The 21748-nt window shown below is 43.4% G+C and overlaps 1 protein-coding gene across 3 annotated transcripts in view; it reads right to left on the bottom strand.

The window, feature by feature from the left end:
* Window positions 1–632: 632 nt before the first annotated feature.
* The window catches only part of LOC140386687 (NADPH--cytochrome P450 reductase-like), a 90650-nt gene continuing 69534 nt past the window's right edge, over window positions 633–21748 (bottom strand). For all 3 annotated transcript variants that reach the window (XM_072469244.1, XM_072469246.1, XM_072469245.1), the window contains exons 9-15: window positions 16553–16671; window positions 15328–15509; window positions 14437–14586; window positions 12923–13190; window positions 7808–7953; window positions 3904–3989; window positions 633–1207 (exon numbers count right to left, since the gene is read on the bottom strand). In XM_072469244.1, coding sequence (XP_072325345.1) covers window positions 1063–1207; window positions 3904–3989; window positions 7808–7953; window positions 12923–13190; window positions 14437–14586; window positions 15328–15509; window positions 16553–16671 — 1096 coding nt within the window. In that variant the 3' untranslated portion in view covers window positions 633–1062. The remainder of the gene's footprint in view (window positions 1208–3903; window positions 3990–7807; window positions 7954–12922; window positions 13191–14436; window positions 14587–15327; window positions 15510–16552; window positions 16672–21748) is intronic.

Genomic DNA, 21748 nt, shown 5'->3' with positions numbered 1-21748 from the left:
TGTTGAGAGATTCAGAACAACCAATCTTTGCTTCTGCTCACCTGTCCCAACAGGTGGCGGAATTTACATTCCCTGATACAGGGGCTCTATTTTAACGTTTGGATCGTATATTGCATTTGTCACAGACTTTGCTACTGTTTGATTTACAAACTCTTGTATTAAAGACTCAAGCCAGTCTTGAAGTCCTTAAAACAACCTTTCCGAAACCTTAATCCAGCACAGAGGAGATTCAACAGGGAAGAGTTCGTTAGAGGCAACATTTTCACATTCCTGTCTGGAAACTAGGAGCTAGATTAAAGTTGCGAGGTGCAAGTACAGCGTGACTTAACATCTTACAGCTGTAGGAGTTTTGCTTATTTTAAAAAAAAGTCAAATAAAATCTTTGTCGACTATCTACGAAACCAGTATGAATCTTGAACTCAAAAGGATTAGAGCAGACGCCGGGTTTAATGCATTCCGATACCTTCAGGCACACAGGTTTGCCCAGCACTCTTTCCTCACAAGATTAAACATTGTGTATCAAAAGATATAAAGATGGTAATTATAAATTGCATAAATTTAAAAAAACTATCAAATCATGAGATTATTCCATGTAAAACCTGGTATTGATTTCAAAGTTACAACCCAATGTCTTCCTGTAATACGGTTAATGTTTTATTTTTCAAAAGTTACCAAGACAAATAATGGGAAAGGTCCCATTCCATAGGTTTGGAAGTTTTACTATGGTGTGCTGCAGCACCATATTAAACAAATATTATATGTAAAGAATTCTTCTGATCATGGGGATTTATAACAGAGTAACGTTTAAAAAGACAGCTATGGAAAATCTCTAGTAAAGTATCAATTCTGATGGAGTACAATATTTAGTAAAGCAAACCGTTATTTCTCCATGAAGTGTCTAGGACATTTTAGAATTTTTTGTTTTATATATAAAAAGAATCATTGCCTCATTGCTCTTAACTTTATAGATCTCTTGGTTTGACTGGTGGAGTTCATCAGCTAGGATCCACTGACAATTCTTTCACTCTTCAATTCTGGAAGCTTACTGCTCCCATTCCCATTTTAACTCCAGACGTCAGAAGAGTAACGGCCTTTTGTCATCAGTTTCTTGACATAATCAATAGCCTCCGTGTGTGTCATTTCTCCGAGTTCAGCAACAATTTCGTAGAATGTGTTCTGGACGTCTCTTGCCATATTCTTTGCGTCACTGAAAGAAAGGCACAAAGATTTGCATTTATATGGCTCCTTTCGTTGCCTCAGGAATTCGCAAAGCCAATTAAATACTTTTGTTTGGGAAGTGTAGTTACTGTTGTGACGTAGGAAACGTAGCAGCTGATTTGCACATAGCAAGATTCCACAGTCAGCAATCTGTCTTAATGATACAGGACAATAACAATTGTCCAGGACATCAGGGCGAAATTCCCTGCTCTGAATGGCTTGGATTTTGCATTAAAATAGTCAGCACCAATAGTCGCTTTAGACTCATAGAACCATCTATCTTCATAGCCCTACAACTTTATTTACTTCAAGTGCCCATCCAATTTCTGTTTGAAATTACTGACCGCCTCCACTTCCACCACTCTCGTAGGCGGTGAGTTCTGGGTCATTACCAGTCACTCTAAATTGGACACCACTTCTGGTAACCACACAAGTGCAATTAAACACAAAATCAGGAAGTTATCCAATTTGCCCTGTTCCTTCACAAAATGTGGTGCTTCGGCATCTCGCTAATAGACTTGGCATTAAAATACATGCAGGATCACAAATCTGCAATTTTTGCCTACTAAACATAACAGAAAAAGTTACGGCTTATCCATTCAAATGCTCAAATTAAATTTATCACAGCGTGATAAATCTTCATTACTATCAACCTCTCTGGCACTAAAAATTTACTTCAACAATAAGAAATGAGACTCCACAATTGTCAAAGGTTAAACTTTGTCTCTTACTTCTCGCTATCTCATCTTTTTGGAAATGATTTTATATTGAATTAAATATTGAAAACACTTCCTGATGTAGCCTGAGGTCGAAATTTTAACTCATTCAAAACACACCCAGTTGCAGAGATAAAATGGGGCTCTTCATGTCACAGAAGTATTATTCAATCTGACTGTTTTTTTTGAGACACATATGGTAGGACAGCACGGTGGCACAGTGGGTTCGCACTGCGGCCTCACGGCGCTGAGTTCCCAGGTTCGATCCCAGCTCTGGGTCACTGTCCGTGTGCAGTTTGCACATTCTCCCCTTGTTTGCGTGGGTTTCGCCCCCACAACCCAAAAATGTGCAGGCTAGGTGGATTGGCCACGCTAAATTGCCCCTTAATTGGAAAAAATGAATTGGGTATTCTAAATTTTTTAAAAAAGAGACACATATGGTTTTAAGAGACACATAACTGCTGCCGCTTACACACAGGTTCTAGATTCCTTGTCAAGGGCTCACAGTTTAAGGCACCCGAGAACTAGAAGTCGCCATTCAAAAGCCTATGAAAAACCTGTGGGCATCAGTGTACTGAATGGCAAGTGCCACTCATTCAGCACCAACTCCCAAATTCAGGTCAATACATAAAATTCATACAGATGATTGGACTTTTTTCATTCGTGGAGTCAGGGAAACTCGGGCAGAGTGTTGTTTGTGGTTCCAGCAGTCCTTGGAAGTCTGATTGCTACTTCCAAAAACCTTTATATTGGCTTGTTGAGCCTATCCTCCTGTGCACAACATTGTCATGCAGCTGGAGTTTCTTTCCACCAGTCCAACTTAGATAAAGGTTTCACGATAAGTGTTACTGCCAAGATGGAAAGTAATTTTTCCCAGTTTGTGAAGTCTTATCTCAGGCAGGCTGTTAAGACGTGATGACCAGCAATCAAAGAGGGTGTGCAAGAGGCACTCAGCCCAATGATTTGTCTTTATCTCCATGCAACTGGTAAAGAGCAGTCAAAGGAAGGAGGGGAACCACTAATGGGAGGTGCTGTGAACTCAAAAGTTTAGAGTTTGCTAGTCTCAAACAAGGTGGCAAGTGGGGAGCTGCAAATAACCTCAGTAGCATGGGTTGAGGGTAAAGAAATGAGGCGATGAGATTTCCTCTTGCTCATTATTATTGTGCTTCCCTGTAGAGATCAGCTGAAGACAGATGCAGGTTTCAATGTGATGCCCTTCAATGGTTAAAAAGCCCACTGATAGTTACTGTCTGGGCCTGCCAATGATGAATGGTGTTTCAGTGAAGAACCAGAGTATACCTGACAGCTGTGGTCAATAACATCAGGAGAAAGGGGTATTAAATGTAAGTTTCCAGTAGAGTATTACAATTTGGGCTGATTTTCCCTATTGAGGGGAGGTGCAAACCTTTGCTGGTTGGGTTTGAATTTCACAAGGTGAAGAACATAACAAGAAAGGAAGAATTGACAAGTATGAAATGTGAAGGCCATTTAAGGACTTCAGTTAAAAGTTATGAGCATGAAGGAGCACAGGAATTTCTTTACCCACTGTGAGAGAATCACCGAGTCACCAATGAACACTAATGCTAAACTTCCAATCTAGAGGACAGCTTTCTGACTATATCCAAATCTTCACATTACAACTTAAGTCAAAAGTAAATGTTTCCTGGGGATAGTTGCACCTTTCTCTGACAAGAGCAGTACTCAAGAAATCAACAGGGGAGGCTTGGAAATTGTTGGGGGTGAAAGTGGAAGTGTGCAGACGTTCGGCTGGTCAGTGTCCTGTTTTTTGCCCTCCCCATAGCTGACTGACATTTGCATTTCTAGCTTTTCCGGAGCTTTGTTTAAAGAGCAGTCAGATGTTCTAGCAGTGATCACATTCACTATTTCTCCAACTGAAACCGATCAAGGAGCAGTGCAGCTCTGTGCAACACAAATGAAGAGTTGCATTTCCTACGTGATCTTCACTTACCCACAGATGTAGATATGTGCACCCTCCTTCTGGATCAGATTCCACAAGTGCTCTTTATTTTTCTTTAGCAAATGCTGGACATATACCTGAGGGTTGATACGAGACAGCAAAAAGCAGAGACATTAATCACCTGAAATCCTAAAACAATTGACAAGGCCACCGACCCATTAACTCTCCTCTACACATTGAATACAAAGAAAAGTACAGCACAGGAGGAACAGGCCCTTCAGCCGTTGAAACTCCCTCTATTCCCATCCAATTCATGTATTTAATGATGCAACTTTTTCTTCCACTTTTTTATCTGCAAGGCCTTTCCAACAACTGACATCCAAGTAGCAAAACATCCCAAGTCACTTAACTAGAGCATTATTAAAAATTAAAATTAAACACTGAACCAAAACAGGTGATATTAGGACTAGGGATAGAAACTTGGTGAAAGTTTTAAGGAGGGCCTTAAAACGGATGAGAGGTGGAGAGGTTTACAGCTATTAATAACACAGTGAAGCTCTTCCCATTATCCTGAACTTGCTCTTTTAATTAACTTCCGTTAAACTCCCCACCACCCACTATCCTACAGCCAAGGTTTAATGAGGGATGATGTTCAGATTCTGTTCCACTTGTTACCTTACATCCCTCCATAAACGTCCCCTCACCTTTGCAGCTGAAGAGTCAATGGCTTTCTAATCTCTGTGCCATGGCTCGATCCTCTCACACTAGGGACTCTCCTCAAAGCCTAGCTCCACACCACTTCCAGAAGTTGATATTTTCTCTTTGTGCCTCAGTTACCAGAATTGAGCTCAAAATGTGTCCTACCCAGAGAACTAGATTGCTTCAGCATGATGGCCTCAAGATGTGCTCTATTGCTTTGGCAGTACAACAAGCATTTTTAAATTACTGTGGTGACAGGGACAACACCAGACACAATTGTACTAGCCCCTGCTGGGCAATTGGGGGAGTGGGTAGTTTGTAAAATTCCCCACAGTAAGGGTCCTTCCTGTTTATTCCCTGATTTCCCCTTTCTTTTATTTTTGCCGTTACATTTTTGATCCATGGATGATTATTGGACACGTCTTTAAGGCAAGAAGCCAGTTTCTTTAATTCAAGCAGGAAGAATCTGGAAGGCTGTGCTGGCTTAAACAGAAGCTGCAGACTGGCCGGCATCAGTGAGATGCGTTGGGTAGTCAGTTTGATTGATTGGCTGCTGGCTTAAGAATGGGCCCATAAGGCTGTGCCTGCCTGTTAACAGGTGGTGATTGGATATTTTTTCACTGGAATGCTTTTTAGAGTCCCCAGGTTCCAGTTTTTGATTCAGGCAGCCATGTGAAGAGATCCAACTAACTTTCTCCAGAAGGCCACTGTAAAGGTTGACTCACACTCCAGAAAGTCTCTGTGTGCTCTTCCCTGGAACTACAGAGGCCTGAAGGCAAACCACAAACTGAAAGCAAAGTGTGACGTGAATAAGGTACCTCTTCAGGAAAGGCTGAGAGAAATATAACTCTCTTCAGAAAGCTGCGAGTACTGCATTCTTGAAACCACAGATACCCAAATGAATGCACAGTAGTCCCAGTGCTAACCACTATGCCACCGTGCTGCCCTAGATAAATGATAATTAACCATTTGCATTTACTGCATATTTCATGATGGTGGTTATAAATAAACAGTAATCGTGGTTACATTTGCAAACCTGGTGACTGTGATTATGGAACAAAGGGCCAAAAACTTTGGATATTTTTGTAAGAATTATTGGCTAATTCACATGTGTTGTGACTCTGGGGCACGTGGGGCTGTAATTGGCCATGCACTAGCCCAGGGATTCGTAACACCGCATGGTCCCCTTGTCCACCAGTCCCAGATATGCCTGAGATTTTGTGTGGGAGGTGGGAAAGGTCTAGGACTGCTCACACACCCTCACGCCAGTTAAGCCACTTGGATGGTCAATTCATGGCTATGTAAGGGCCCCGCTGCCCTCCTGATCGAAATATGTAGTGGTAGTCAGGGGCGGGAGAGGGTGGAGGAAGCCCCACAGTTTAGCCACTCTCCCAGCACTTAGAATCTGGGGAATGCCTGTGTTCCCAGCAGTGCCCTCTGCTGCGAATGGTGCTGCTGGGACAAAGCTAATTTGGCTGGCAGCTCCAAGGTGGGACTTCCTCACAATTAAAAACAATAAATTTAGAGTACCCAAATCACTTTTTCCAATTAAGGGGCAATTTAGCTTGGCCAATCCACCTACCCTGCACATTTTTGCATTGTGGGAGTGAAACCCACGCAAACACAGGGAGAATGTGCAAACTCCACACGGACAGTGACTCAGGGCCGGGATCGAATCTGGGACCTCGGCAACGTGAGGCAACAGTGCTAACCACTGTGCTACCCTACTTCCTCACAATTCAGGGAAATAGAAAACAATACCATCTATAAAATCATATCCATTGTGTTTCACTCCCAGATCTCTACACTGCTCCTCAAGCTAGATAAACACTTTGCACCAAATATGTCTCCCATTTTGTTGTTCTTCCAATGGGCAACATCTTGAATTAATTTGCACTGAGTTTTAACTGTCATTGCCTTCAAGTTGTAAACTGTATTTAGGTTCTTTTGGAGTTCCTTGGCTGTTTTATTAGACTCACACTCATCCCTTCTGAATGTAGTTTGCGAATATATGTTGGAAAGTTTGCAAACACATGTTGGAAATAGGAGCTACACTTCTACTACTCAATGCCCCCAGGGATCTGGTAGTGGGGCCCGATGGTTTCTACATTCAGAAGCCCAATGCAAATTAGTCAAATCTGAGATGGGATCAGTCAAACATCATTCCTTTAAATAGTATCCAACGATCTCTTGCTCAAAAATTAATTCTTTATCCATCAGCTAGTTTTCATCTCAGATACCCATTGCCTCAGGGTTTTCACGTGGAATTTATTGAAGTCTAGATACACTACATCATTGGGTATCCCAACAAGGGAGACATCAGCGGATAGTATTTAAGAGAATGCGGCCTCATTGGTCATAAGATTGGACCAATTTGCATTGGGCTTCTGAATGTGGCTCGCATTAGATACTGTTGAGCTCCAGCACCAATCCCTGAGAGATAATGAGTAGAACCAACCTCAGAGATTTAACTTTGATCATCACTGTTAGTTAAGTGTTTCAGTTAAAGATGAAGGACTTCATCAAGAATTTTAAAATATGTCTATGTTCCTCATTTATCTTATCAGTATAAATTCAAACCCCTAAAAAGTCAGTTTTCAAGCTTGGCACTGCGTGGAGCTCATTAAGTTATAATTATGCAATTTCAGTGTTTTTCTTAATGCAAGAGATCGGAAGTTGTGTAGGCCGTATCTCGTGACCCTCACTCAGCTAGCCTCTCATAGAATCTACCGTATGGAGACAGGCTCTTCGGCCCAAACTGGGCCATGCCAGCCAAAAGCCCATTTAAGCTAATCCCATTTGCCTACATTTGGCCAATATCCCTTTAAATGTTTCCTATCCACGTGTCTGTCCAAATGCCTTTTAAATGTTGTTAATGTCCCTCCCTCAACCACTTTCCCCGGTAGCTCATTCCATATACGTACCATCCTCTTGTGTAAAAAAAGTTGCTCCTCGGGTTCCCATTAATTCTTTCCCTTCTTAACCTAACCTATGCCCTCTACTTCGCGATTCCCCAACCCTGGGAAAAAGACTGAGTGCATTCACCCTATCCATGCCTCTCATTATCTGATAAACCTCTATTAGATCACCCTCAGTCTCCTATGCTCCAAAGAATAAAGTCCGCGTCTGTCCAATATCTCCCTGTAACTCAGTCCTTTGAGTCCTGGCAACATCCTTGTAAATCTCTTCTGCACTCTCTCCAGTTTAATAACATCTTTCCTACAGCAAGGCGACCAAAACTGAACACAATACTCACCTTTTCAGCTTGGTCTCTGGAGTACGCTACATTAAGTTGAGTAAGGACACCGTCCTTCTCAAACTGCGCCAGCTCTTCTTGATACAGATAGTCCTCATTCTTATGACGACAGCCGTAATACAGCACAGTCTCTCCAACCTCCTTCCCTGTAAAACAAAGCGCAATGGTCTTTCTCTGCGCACATCCAGCTCTGCATGTACATCTCAAAGGTTAGTTTGGAATTTTTCAGGGTGGAAGGAGGTGGCAGGAAAAACACAATCTTGGGGAGTCCAAACTGTGGAAGAGGCTTTTTCATCAAACAATATTCTACGGTTACAACAGCCAGTAAATCACAACTAGAAACCCAGGTGAAGAAACAAGGCTCTAAATTAATGGCGCCCAGAGGTTGAAGAGCAAGATAAATGAGAAAATAAAGTAATACTAATTAGGTCACATCAAACTTACCATTAAAAGCCTGCTCATTAGAGGAAGTCAAGGAGTTTAATTGCCTGGAGAGTTTGGATATGGACAAAGCATTGCGGTCAGGAAATTAGATTGAAAAAGAGGAATATTAAAAGGGGCAAGTATACAGCAGGAACATGCAATTTGACTAAGAGGCCTCTGGTTAAAGACACAGTCTTAATGGGCAGAATGGGCCTTTTCTGTGGTGCAATACTCTGGGACTCCCAGCTCTCCTGGAGATATTCACCCCATCAGTGTGGGCAGAATTGAGCCCACAGGGAAATGTAACAGCGCCACTCACTGTCTGTGTGGTGCAATATTCTGGGACTCCCATTTCTCCTGGAGATATTCACCCCATCAGTGTGGGCAGAATTGAGCACACAGGGAAATGTAACAGCGCCACTGTCTGTGTTGTGGCATCCTGTGCACTAGAACAGTGTTTTTCAAACTTTTTTTCCGGTGACCTATTTTTACAAAATGGCCGCCTCTTGCGACCTACACCACATTCACCATAGAATCTCCATAGTTACTTCTTCAAACATCACACTCATTGGTCTGTATTGTTGAATGTAAAAAAATGTAAATACAAATATATTTTCTATTTTTTGTTGTTATTTGGAGGGTTAAATAACTTGTAATAAAAATCTCTGCACAGATCAGTGTGCGAGTCTATTGATCGCAGAGTCCTGAGGTGTTTGAAAGGGAAATTAGGAATTTCTTGGAAACACGCCTGGATTTTGAGCTGATGGGGAAGGGTGGAGACTCACCATTGATCGCGAAGTCAGTCTCACTGAGAGAGCGACTGATCTCAGAAAGTGAGCGGAAAGCAGCCCCCAGTTAAAATATACATCAAACCCCTTGTGCACACATAACACAACTTTAAACATAGATCTGATTGACAAGGTTACGAAACTCAACAAACATCAAAAAGATTAACTGTCGCAGAAATTAAACTAGCACTGACAATGTTAATGGTAACAGAAATTCAAGATTAATTGACAATGGTAACAGTGGCAGACATTAAACATACATCCAATTCAGAATGTTAACCCTGAAGTCCGTCCCTTTGTGTGAGCTGTACCTGAACAGATGCACTTCCCCCCTCACTGGGATGTTTGGAGTTCCCAAACCCACACCTGTAGCCCCAGAGCCGAGAATGGGGAAAACATAAATCAACGTTGTGACAATGGACCAATTGAAAAGTGGGGAGATCCCCACTGGCTACACAAAAATTCTCTGTGAAATCCTGTATATGGCAGTGCTCCAGTTACAAGTTACTGACTGGGGTACTTGTGGAAACATATTCCAGTCAGCAGTCACTTGGTTGAGTGGGAGATGCTGACCTGGGAAAAAAAGAGCATGACGTACTGCTGGAAAGTAACTCTGTGTAGGAGGAATATCTGCAGGAAATAAATGTAAAGATAATTGATTTTTTTCTTTTAAACTCTTCGCTTGTATGTTCAGGTGCTGACTAACCTGGATGATCAGCTGCTGCAGAAACAGGAGTGGCTGCTGGAGGCTGTATCGGTGGCGGTGACTATAACAGTGACCCAGGAACGCAGAAAGTCCACGGCACTGGCCTATATATCAGCCTCATGTGGCCACACACTGTACTGCAGCCAGAATTCACCCAGGGATAAAATGGGACACAAGGTCAGGCGATCCTCGTGGATCATTTTTGCAGACCTTCTGCCAACCCATTTCACATCATCAAACGACCCCCACTTTGAAAAACACTGCACTAGAAAAGTGACTAGTCTTGATTCTAAGGCCGCGAAGTGGCTTTGCACAGCTGCTTGGTTAACACTAAACAAGAGTCACTTAGTTCAGCTGGGCAACTTGTGAGAAATTGATTTTAGTTTTCCTGGCAATCTTTAAATCCTGAACCCTAGTGCAAACCAGAATTGCAGGTCTTCTTTGGTTGGTGTGAAGCTCCAAAAAATGGAGTTTGGATTGAGGGAAACCAACTGTTTGTAGCTTCGACTATTCATAACGTCATTCAGGCATTTGTCTTTTGTGGCACCATGGACTTTGCAAAGCCCACCTGCTGTGAGACAATGCCAGTTTAAGCAGATGAAACAGGATCGATTCTGATATGAGGAATCAGAATGTACCCACCCCCCTCTCCACCTTGGGGTTCTGGTCTATGCTCGGCTGTCTTATGATTGGTGGATTTAGAGGAGTTACCTGTTCTTTAAGCTCAGGATGTTAAAGCAAATCTGAATCTTTGGCTGTTCAAATACTGAAGCACAATGAACATATGGCAAAAGAACAGCAAAGTTAATATCTATTGCCCATCCCTAAATGCCCTTGAGAAGGTGGTGAGCTGCCTTCTGCAACTGGAGCAGACCATGTAGTATAGGCACACCCACAGTGGTGTTAGGGAGTTCCAAGATTTGACATAGCCCACTGACAATGAAGGAACAGCAATATAGTTCATACAAACATACAGATTAGGAGCAAGATTAGGCCATTTGGCCCTTCGAGCCTGCACCATCATTCAATAAGATCATGACTGACCCGATTTTAACCTCAACTCCACATTCCTGTCTTCCCCCAGTAACCTTACACCCCCTTGCTTATCAAGAATCTATTTACCTTTTCCTTAAAATTAGTCAAAGGCTCAGGGCTCAGCCCCAATCTTTCAATTCCTTTGAGCGACCCCGTGGCGGTCTCCAGCCTCCCCCCCCCCACTTCACCCAACTTAGGTTTTCTAGGGTCCTAGAGCTGCCCTCACCCCACCTCTTATGGGCAAGGCATCCCTGGCCTGACCCCTGGTGCTACCCTTCCCTGTCCCAGATCATCCAGGCATCTCAAATGGTCTGGGAACCTCCCAGTTGCCGTTACGCCTGGTCCATGTTTGTGTGGACCAGTACTAAACAGTGCCCTGACAAGGTCTTGCTGGGGAGGCCATTAATTCCCAGGTGGCGGGAGAATCCAGCGCATGCATTTTGCAATGAGCTAATTTCACTGATCTGGATCTTGCGCAGCGAGGGCAAGATCTAGATCGCAACGTCTTTCGAGAGGTTCGGACGAATCTCACGAGACGTCTAGCGCGAATCTCACGAGAGGCCTCTCGCAAGACTAAACAGCCTTATGGTGCCACCAAGTCGGGCGCGATGAAGTTGGTAAATCATGCCCTCTGCCTCCATCACCTTTTGGAGAAGGGAATTCCAATTCCTCTTAACCCTCAGAACGTTTGTTTTCCTTATTTCTCTCTTAAATGGACAATCCCTTATTTTTAAGCAGCGAACCATAGTTCTAGATTCTCTCTTTCCACATGCACCCTACTAAGACCCCTCAGGATCTTACAGGTTTCAATCAAGAGTCTCTTCCTCTAAACGCCAGTGGATACAAGCCTTAAGGCAACCCATCCATTCCTGGTATTAGTCTTGTAAACCTTCTGTGAAGTGTCACCATTGCATTTATATTCTTCCTTAAAGGAGACAAATACTGTACACAGAACTCCAGATGTGATCATACCAATGGCCCTGTATAAATGAAGCATAACCTTCCTACTCTTGAACAGATTGCCAGCAGGTGGGCTGGTTTAAACTGGTTAGCGGCGAGTATTGACTATCACTGGAGATGCATTCATTCAGGCACGTGGGGAGTATTCATCTTACTCCTGACTTGCGCCTGGAAGATGGCAGAAAGGCTTTTGGGCCGTCAGGAAGTGAGTTACTCTTTGCACAATTCCCAGCTCTTGTTGCCACAGTATTTATGTAGCTGGTCCAGTTAAGTTTCTGGTCAATATTGGAGGTGGGCACTTCGACAGTGGCAAGGGAGATGATTGGACTTTCTCATCAGAGATGGTTATTGCCTGACACTGACATGGCATGCAAAGTTAACTTGCTAACAGCTCAAATCTGAATTTTGTTCAAATTTTCCTAAATTCTGAACATCCCCGCTTCCAACCATATGTTGGAAGCAAGATTGGTGCTGAAACAGCTGAAGATGGTTAGGCCTCATGCAGTTTCATGAGGAACTTCTGCAACAATGTTCTGGGGCAGAGATGATTGACCTTCAAGAACCACAACTATCTTGTCTTGGGCTGGGTATGACTTCAGCCAGTAGAAAGTTGTCAGGTGGGTTGCTTCAACTCTGCTATGGTTTCTTGACGTCACACTTCGGTCAATGGAATTCTGCCCTTTTGTCCATGTTTAAACCAAGGAAGGTCACTTCGACAATGCAGTAGTCTCTCAATCTTGCAGTAGAGTCTCAGTCTAGATCAACTGCTCCAATTTAAATAATGGGGGTTGTGGCTTGTATGCAAAGCCCTTGATTCAGGAACAAAAGCTACCAACTCGGCCAAGCTGTCACAAACAATCGTTCTTTTAAAAAACCTAGAAATTAACATATTCAAAAATGTGCATGTTATTGAAGGCTGGTTTCAAAGCATTGCAGTTCATTTAACCAGAATCACCAAGAACGTGCTCCACAGGCGAATCTCGAGGATCCCGATTTACATTAATTGTGATGGAATCAGGATTTAATATAGACGTGGAACAACGATGGAGAGAAAGGGAAAGAATGGAAAGCAACATTTCAAGAGAGCTAAAATGGAGAAGGAAAAAGTCCTGATAAATACACATTGATAACAGACAGAACCACCCAAAGGAGGAATGGTCAGGTCGCTGTAAACGTTAGGAGGATATAGTTTTGCTCCTGTACCTTGTTGCTTCAGCCAAGCCCGCTCCTGAATAAAGCCAACGAAGGGAGCGATACCGGTGCCAGGTCCGACCATGAGAACAGGAGTACTGGGTTTGTAGGGCAGCCGGAACTGAGACTTCCGCACATACATTGGGACAACGGACTTGTGATCATTACCAGTTGGCACTTTGTTGCGTAACCAGGTTGTTGCCACGCCCCTGTTGATGCGGCCTGCTTTGGATGTGTACTCCACCACAACCGCACAGATATGAATTGAGTCAGAGTGAACCTAAAGAAACAGATTACAAAGCTATTGTCAAATCATGCAACACTAAATCGCTGCTAGGTAAATTAACTTTCCCTAGTGCTATGCAAGATATCATCGCTAAATATGAAAATACAAGTTGGTACAGAAGCATTAATGTCCCAAGTGATTTGTTTCTATACAATCTGCAGCCAGATCCTTGCAATAATATGGGGATACAGGCTGTAGTTAAAATTGACCTCAAGCCAACAATGCTGATGGAATGCTACATAAGAGCTAATTGCTAATTCATGCAAACTGCTTATGGGCATAGATTCTGTTCCCTGTCTGATTCAAAATGGCATGGTTAGAGTTGGAAGCCCAAAGAAGGTTTTCCTTCCTCAATTCCTCACGTGGCCCCTGGGACAAGGCAAATCCCCACCCCTTCAGCCAATAAAATTCAAAGACTGATTGTTTTGTGCAATCAATAAGTGCTCAGCAAGCACTCTTTCTTTATGTTTCCACAGAGCCAGGCTCATCAAATGGTTTTGACTTCCAACTTGCTTCGGTTTTGTTAAAGATCCTGCTGCAATAAAGAGGTGCAGCTGATACCGACACCACCTCTGGCTGGGACTCTCAAACTCCTACTTTTTGCTGGAGGCATATTGCGTTATCCCAGTCTGCAATAAAACATGGTCAGGACAAAAGGGCCCACTTGATTGCTACCCCAACCACAAACTCCTCCACCGACACAGCTGTGTTTACCATCTACAAGATACACTGCAGGAACTCACCAAGACACCTTAGACAGCACCTTCCAAACTCTCAAACTCTATCATCTAGAAGGGCATGGGAAGACCAGCTCCGGGAAGTACTCCTCCAAGCCCCTTGACAACGTTCCTTCACTGCCGTTGGTCAAAATCCTGGAACCCCCTCCCCAACAGCACGGAGGGTGTACCTATACAGTGTGGACTCCAGCGGTTCAAGAGGGCATCTAACCACCATCCTCTAAAGGACAATTAGGGACAGGTAATAAATGCTGGTTTAGCCAGCGAAGCTCACATCCCAAGTTGAATTAAAAGGTTTCACTTTGAAACCAGTGACCACCATGCTATATGAATTCACCAAAAATCAAGAACGATCAACTGAATAAATGTCAGTTTTTTGATCCAAAATTTTTAAATTCCCAGTGGGTTTGTTAACACTGCAATCAATACCTTATTGCTAGTGGTTTATACAGGCGTTCCATTTCTACAATGGTCATTTGGCAGTGCTTCTCAGCAAGTCTCACCTTTGAAGATGAAGCTATGGAATAATAGCGAGCCTGTAGCCGTGGCAACAACTCACACAGATGATCGATTGGTGGGCGGAGAGACTGCAGGTCTTGCAAAATAGCCAGAATATTTCTCCTGTCTTCCACCACCCATTTCAGGTATTGCGACTGAAACACAATATACAGACATTCTTATTACAAAAATTGAAGATATAACCTCAAATTGTAGCATTTAAGAGCATTAATTTCTTCATTCTGGGACAGCAGAATATACTACTCAACAAATTCGAAGGAGCCAGTACAAACTTAATGGCCTCCTTCTGTGTTGCACTGGACAATGAGCACATAAGCAATAAAATTAGGTACATTTTATTGAACGCAAGTACCAAATCACACCAATAACCATTGTTAATTACTAGAATTAAACTTCATCTAGATAGGAGAACAAGCTACGCACATAGACAAATATCCTGACAACGCATAAAACATCTCAAGGCGCTTGACTGGAGTGGCATCAGACAATTTAACACAGCCACGTATTGTGACAGATTACCAAATGCATGGTCAGATATAGGCTTTAAGGAGTTCCTTAAAGTAGAGAAGGAAGGTGAGGCAGAGGTTTAGTGAGAGAATTCCAGAATTCGGGGAGCTTAAATGTGAGATGGATGAAGACAGACTGTTGAAGGCAAATTTTGTTCTTAAATGTGTAGTTAAGGATGAACAAAATGGGAGACAGCGAGAGTGGGCAACAACACGAGAGAGAAAGAAAGTGAGAGAGAGAAAGAAAGTGAGAGAGAAAAAGAGAGAGAGAGAGAGAGAGAGCACAACTGAATCATGCAAGTGGATGTTGAATTAGTGTCTGAACAAGATTTATTTTACTAGGCTCTCAGTAAACACTGGTGTACTTACCTTTCCTTCAGGAGAGGATGAAGCCATTTTCCGGAGGAATTCCTGCTCTTTGGCATCTGATGCATACTGTGCAAGTTCATAGAGAACATTAGTGCGAGGAGGATTGGTGATATCTAGATAATGTGACAAAGCTGTTCGGTATGTGGTCGGGCAGGGGAATGGGTGTTTCTTATTGGACTCCTCTAGAGAAACACATAAACACAACAAAGGATGAATTAACAACACACGAGAGTGCACACTTTTTCAGTACTTCTATTGTCATGGAAATGGTAAAGATATGCATTTGATGCACTTGAAGGATAACTGATCTCAAACAAAGCAAAACGAGATCCACTCGAGTAAATTATTAGATTTCTCCAAATGGAGGCCAAGCTCGGTGTATCCTCTTACTTTAATCAAAGCTCATTAACCTACCCTAATTAGCATGAGCCCAGAGACAGCCTGCAGGATCTTTATTTATCTAAGTTGTGTCTAAACATCAACTCCCAAATGATGGTCTAGCATCTCTTATCACAACTGGATATGCTGATTTCAGTGCTTCTGACCAGATTCAGGAGAGGTCACTTCTCTTCTGAACTCCAGTTGTTTACTTCAATTGGTTTGTATATAATCTGAATTGAGAATGGATCTTTTATCAGATAATAAATAAAAGGCTGGAAGCTCAGTGCCATCACTGTTGAATAGAAATACTGAAATTAAATATGCAATGGACTAAACTTCAGGGGTATTATAATTATTCTTTCCATATTACATGTTCCCCCAGTGATGTGATTAATAATAAAATGACAATTTAATGGCGTTGAATGATCTTCACAACATGTAGTGCTGGAAGTTGTCAATTGTACGATTTGAAATCAAATATATATAGGTGGAGGGCATTGGTTGGATGGCTACTCGAGTACATACAGAGACATTAGGACAGGAGCAAAATGGAGTCAGGAGATATATACCTGTTTTGTAGCGAATAAATTTATCCCATGTAAAGACTGGCTTTGGATTCTTCCTTCACTAACTGGCAGTCAGGAGCATATCAGTTTTAACCATGTCACATATCAGACCTTGGTTGTTACTAATCCCTTTCCCATATCACAAATGCCAGAGGTTTCACTTTAAATGGGAGCCAAGTGTTTATTATTCTACTTGATCAAGTTAGCATTAGACATTACTTCATCTATTTTTCCTATTTGCAATGTTTATTGAATGAGGACGCCTGCTCGTCACTCACCATCAAGATTTTTTAATGAAAATATTACATCCAAGTCCGAGTTTAGTATTTTGCCAATCTCACAGACGATTGTTGAATCATTGATGGGGAACACAGCCACATGATCTCCACTCTCGTACCTGCAAAAGATGAAACACCAAACAATATATTTACAACACCGCTATTCCTTGGTGTCAAAAATCATACAATCCCATACCCCCCATGATCGCTTTGGTTGCTGAGACAATATCAATGCCACATTAATCTCATGACACTGTCTCCACGGGGTAAACGTCTCTTATACACTATGAAGCAAGTCTGTTCTGTTCACCTTTCTTCGCCTCAGTTTGAGTTCTCGGTTACATTGAATGGTTTCAACTTTTTAATATTGTGAACTCCTCTATAATGCATACTTTCCTCCAGCAATAATATCATCAATTTCTTTAAAATTAGAGTACCAAATCCCTTTCCATCACTTTAGTAGTTTTCTAGGCGACTCCCCCACTCCTTTGTAGTACAGTGACTGAACTACCCAGATGGAGTTCAGCCCATCCAGAGAACAGTTACTTCTGGGACAGATTCAATCCCGTTATATACACCCTAAGATTTTGTTTGTCCGTTTTTAAGAGTTCAATCACATAATCCAGTCTGACACCCAAGTCCCGAAAGATGTGCTATTAGGTGAATTGGACATTCTGAATTCTCCCGAACAGGAGCCGGAGTGTTGCAATTAGGAGATTTTCACAATAACTTCATTGCAGCGTTAATGTAAACCTACTTGTGACAATAATAAAGACTATTATTATTAATGCAATACCGAGGAAGTACAGCATCTCTGAGGGTGTATTACAACTATCGGGGGTGCCATCCTATGGATGAGGAATTACAAAGTGAAGTTCCGCCTTCCCCCTCAGATGCATGCAAAAGATTCCAAAGCACAATGCGCAGCTGGCAATTTTTCCCAGTATCCTGGCCCACAGTTATTCGTCAACCAGTATCCAAAACAGATAACAGAAAATACTAGACATTCTCAGCAGCTTTGACAAAGAGTCACCCAGACTCGAAACATTAGCACTTTTTTCTCTCCACAGACGCTGTCAGACCGGCTGAGATTGTCCAGTATCATGTTTTTGTTTCGGATTCCAGCGTCCACAGTAATTTGCTTTTTTCCAAAACAGATAATCTGGTCATTTATGTCAAAGCTGTTTGTGGGACCTTGCCACGTGTTTCCTACATTACAATATTTTTAAAAAGCATATAATTCAAGGTAAAGTGCTTTGGGACAGTCCCAGATCATGAAAGGCTCTTATGATGCAAAGTTTCCGTTTTAATGCTGTTGGAGTTTGCATGTTCCCCAGTGTCTGCGTGGGTTTCCTCCAGGTGCTCCGGTTTCCTCCCACAGTCCAAAGATGTGCAGGTTAGGTGGTGTTACGGGGATGGGGCACTCTTTTGGAGGGTCGGAGCAGACTTGATGGGCTGAATGGCCTCCTTCTGTGCTGTAGGGATTCTATGGAAATACTGCACTGAGCTGTGTAACAATGCCCCCAAGTCACATCCCTGCATTGTGCATTGCCAACCAGAATTTGGGCTTGGTCTGTAAAATGTGCATTCAGGAACAATTTTGCATGAATTTGGAACCATTTGCATCTATGAATTTCTAGGCCAAGTCAACTGGGATATTTAAGTTCTAACTTGTTTCCGGTGACGGGAACGCACTGAGCGGACGTGGGAAAGGTGGCTCTCCTCCTGGAAACTTGAAATTAGGCACTTTTAGCCCAAAGATAGGCTACTAGACCCGGAGAAAAAAAGGCCCCCAAATCCTCCTCCAACATCACCACACCAACAAGAAATGCCAGGCAACAATTTGAGGAGCCTAAAGGACGGCAGAATTAAAAGCCTGGGAAGGAAGAATGAGGCAACATCGAACACACGGGGCTATCTCCCAATAAATTAATGGATGGACCTCCTCACACAGGAGGCTAAATTGCACAGAAACACCATCAAATTAGAAATGATTGCATGTGAGGGTAGCGGGGGCACTGGTCACCTTTCAAGTGGCTCTAGAAAAGGCAGAGCGGCAACTGGAGACACAGGAGGTGACAATCAGGGAGCTGCAGAAGGCCGCAACTCTTTAAATGAAATGAAAATGAAAATCGCTTATTGTCACAAGTAGGCTTCAAGTGAAGTTACTGTGAAAAGCCCCTGGTTGCCACATTCCGGCGCCTGATCGGGGAGGCTGGTACAGGAATTGAACGGGCCTCGTTCTGCTTTACAAGCCAGCGGTTTAGCCCACTGTGCTAAACCAGCCTCTTCAGAGTGACCAAAGCGCCTCACTGGAGACGGAGATGGCAAGGTTGGTGGCGACACAAGGGACGCTGATGGGGAAGGTCAAGGACCAGTAGAACCAGTCGAGCCGTCAAAACCTCTGTATTGTGGGTCTACCGGAGGACACAGAGGACAGGAACCCTACAGAGTACGTGTCCCAGATGCGGAGCAAGCTGGTTGGAGGGAAAAGCTTCCTGAAGCCCCCATAGGTCACTCCACCCAAGGCCCAAAGCTGGGGAGTAGCCACTGCACCGGTACCAAGACCGGGAAAAGATTTTGAATTGGGCAAGGCACATGGTGGGAGGGACACATGATCCATGTGTACCAGGACATTGGAGTAGACCTGGCCAAGCGCCGGGCTGAATTCAACGCAGCCAAGGCGGCCCAATATAAAAGTCCGATGCGGTTTGGGATGCTGTACCCCACCAATCTCTGGGTGACTTTCCAGGGTAAGGGGATTCTACTTTATCACACAGGCAGAAGCGGACAAATTGAGGCGCAGACACGGCTGGAAAGGCAGCTGCACCAGCAGTAAATTCTAACTCTTGTATCCTCTGTTTAAAAAGAGACTATTTTCATGGGATAGATCAGCCTAGTCTTCAGTCTGACTATGAATCTCAGGAAGGAGGCGGTGAGAGCGGAAAAGGTACAGAAAGGAATGTCGAGGGGGAAACGCAACAGGTAGGGGAAGGTAAAGATCGCTCCTGAGGGGGCACGGCACAATTCCCAATGAGGAGACAGTGCCTGACAGAAGTGGGGGCGGGGGGGTAGAATGCTGACTACGACAGGTCCCACACAGCAACAATGGTGCTGCAAACAGCCATCTTGGCGGCCCCAAACAAAGGGAGACCCCAGTGTGCAGAGGCATATCCATATGGCATTTACAACAATGGTGGCCATCTTGGTTGGCTCCTGGACAAAAGGAAACCCCGTAGTGCAGGGGCGCAGCCAGATGGTGGATGTGGCGACACCGGCAATCTTGGATGGCTCCCAAACAAAGTGAAATCCCAGAGTGCAGGGGGGCATGCACAAGGCAAATATAGTTGACCCTGCAGGAAGGGGGAGGGGGTGGGGTTTGAAAAGTTTGAGATCCGACATAGCCTTCCTTCAGGAGACTCACCTGAGGCAGAAGGACCGATGGCAGGTAAGAAAGGGCTGGGTGGGACAGACGTACCAATCGTGCTAAGGAACGAGGGCTAGGGGGTGGTTATACTGCTCAATAAGAGGACATTTACAGCGACGAGGACGGTTATGGAACAAGGGGGTCATGGTTAGTGGCATTCTGGAAGAGGCACCAGTGGTGAATGAATGAATGAAAAAATGAAAATCGCTTATTGTCACAAGTAGGCTTCAAATGAAGTTACTGTGAAAAGCTCCTAGTCGCCACATTCCGGCGCCTGTTCGGGGAGGCTGTTACGGGAATCAAACCGTGCTGCTGGCCTGCCACGGTCTGCTTTCAAAGCCAGCGATTTAGCCCTGTGCTAAACAGCCCCAGATCCTTGGTCCTTGTAAACGTGTATGCTCCAAACCGGACGACACAGAATTCATGAAGAAAACTATGGTCGGTCAAGGCAGCCTTGAGGAAAATTTATAGAATATATCTGCGATAGTTTCCTAGAACAGTATGTAATGGAACCTACGAGGGAACAAGCGGTCCTAGAGGTCCTGTGTAATGAGACAGGATTGATTAATTATCTCATTGTTAGGGATCCTCTCGGAAGGAGCGATCACAATATGGTGGAATTTAAAATACAGATGGAGGGTGAGAAGGTAAAGTCAAACACCATGTTTTGTGCTTGAACATAGGAGATTACAATGGGATGAGAGAAGAGCTAGCTAAGGTAGACTGGGACCAAAGACTTTATAGTGAAACAGTTGAGGAACAGTGGAGAACCTTCCAAGCGATTTTTCACAGTGCTCAGCAAAGGTTTATACCAACAAAAAGGAAGGGCGGTAGAAAGAGGGAAAATAGGCCGTGGATATCTGAGGAAATAAGGGAGAGCATCAAATTGAAGGAAAAAGCATCCAAAGTGGCAAAGATTAGTGGAAGACTAGAGGACTGGGAAATCTTTACGGGGCAACAGAAAGCTACTAAAAAAGCTATAAAGAGTAAGATAGTTTATGAGAGTAAACGTGCTCAGAATATTAAAACCGATAGTAAAAGTTTATACAAATATATAAAACAAAAAGAGTAAATATATAAAACAAATGAGTACGGTAAATATTGGTCCTTTAGAGGATGAGAAGGGAGATTTAATATGGGAGATGAGGAAATGGTTGAGGAGCTGAACAGGTTTTTTGGGTCGGTCTTCACAGTGGAAGACACAAATAACATGCCAGTGACTGATGGAAATGAGGCTATGACAGGTGAGGACCTTGAGATGATTGTTATCACTAAGGAGGTAGTGATAGGCAAGCTAATGGGACTAAAGGTAGACAAGTCCTCTGGCCCTGATGGAATGCATCCCAGAGTGCTAAAAGAGATGCCTAGGGAAATTGCAAATGCACTAGTGAGAATTTACCAAACTTCACTGGACTCCGGGGTGGTCCCAGCGGATTGGAAATTAGCAAACGCGACACCACTGTTTATAAAAGGAGGTAGGCAGAAAGCGGGTAATTATAGGCCAGTGGGCTTAACTTTCGGTAGTAGGGAAGATGCTGGAATCTATCATCAAGGAAGAAATAGTGAGGTATCTGGATGGAAATTCTCCCATTGGGCAGACGCAGCATGGGTTCATAAAGGGTAGGTCGTGCCTAACTAATTTAGTGGAATTTTTTGAGGATATTACCAGTGCGGTAGATAACGGGGAGCCAATGGATGTGGTATATCTGGATTTCCAGAAAACTTTTGACAAGGTGCCACACAAAAGGTTGCTGCATAAGATAAAGATG

This window comes from Scyliorhinus torazame, chromosome 12, assembly GCF_047496885.1.
Source record: "Scyliorhinus torazame isolate Kashiwa2021f chromosome 12, sScyTor2.1, whole genome shotgun sequence".
In the NCBI taxonomy this organism is placed as follows: domain Eukaryota; kingdom Metazoa; phylum Chordata; class Chondrichthyes; order Carcharhiniformes; family Scyliorhinidae; genus Scyliorhinus; species Scyliorhinus torazame.
The sequence above is the reverse complement of the archived record's forward strand: the minus strand, read 5'-3'. Positions and strand labels throughout refer to the sequence as shown.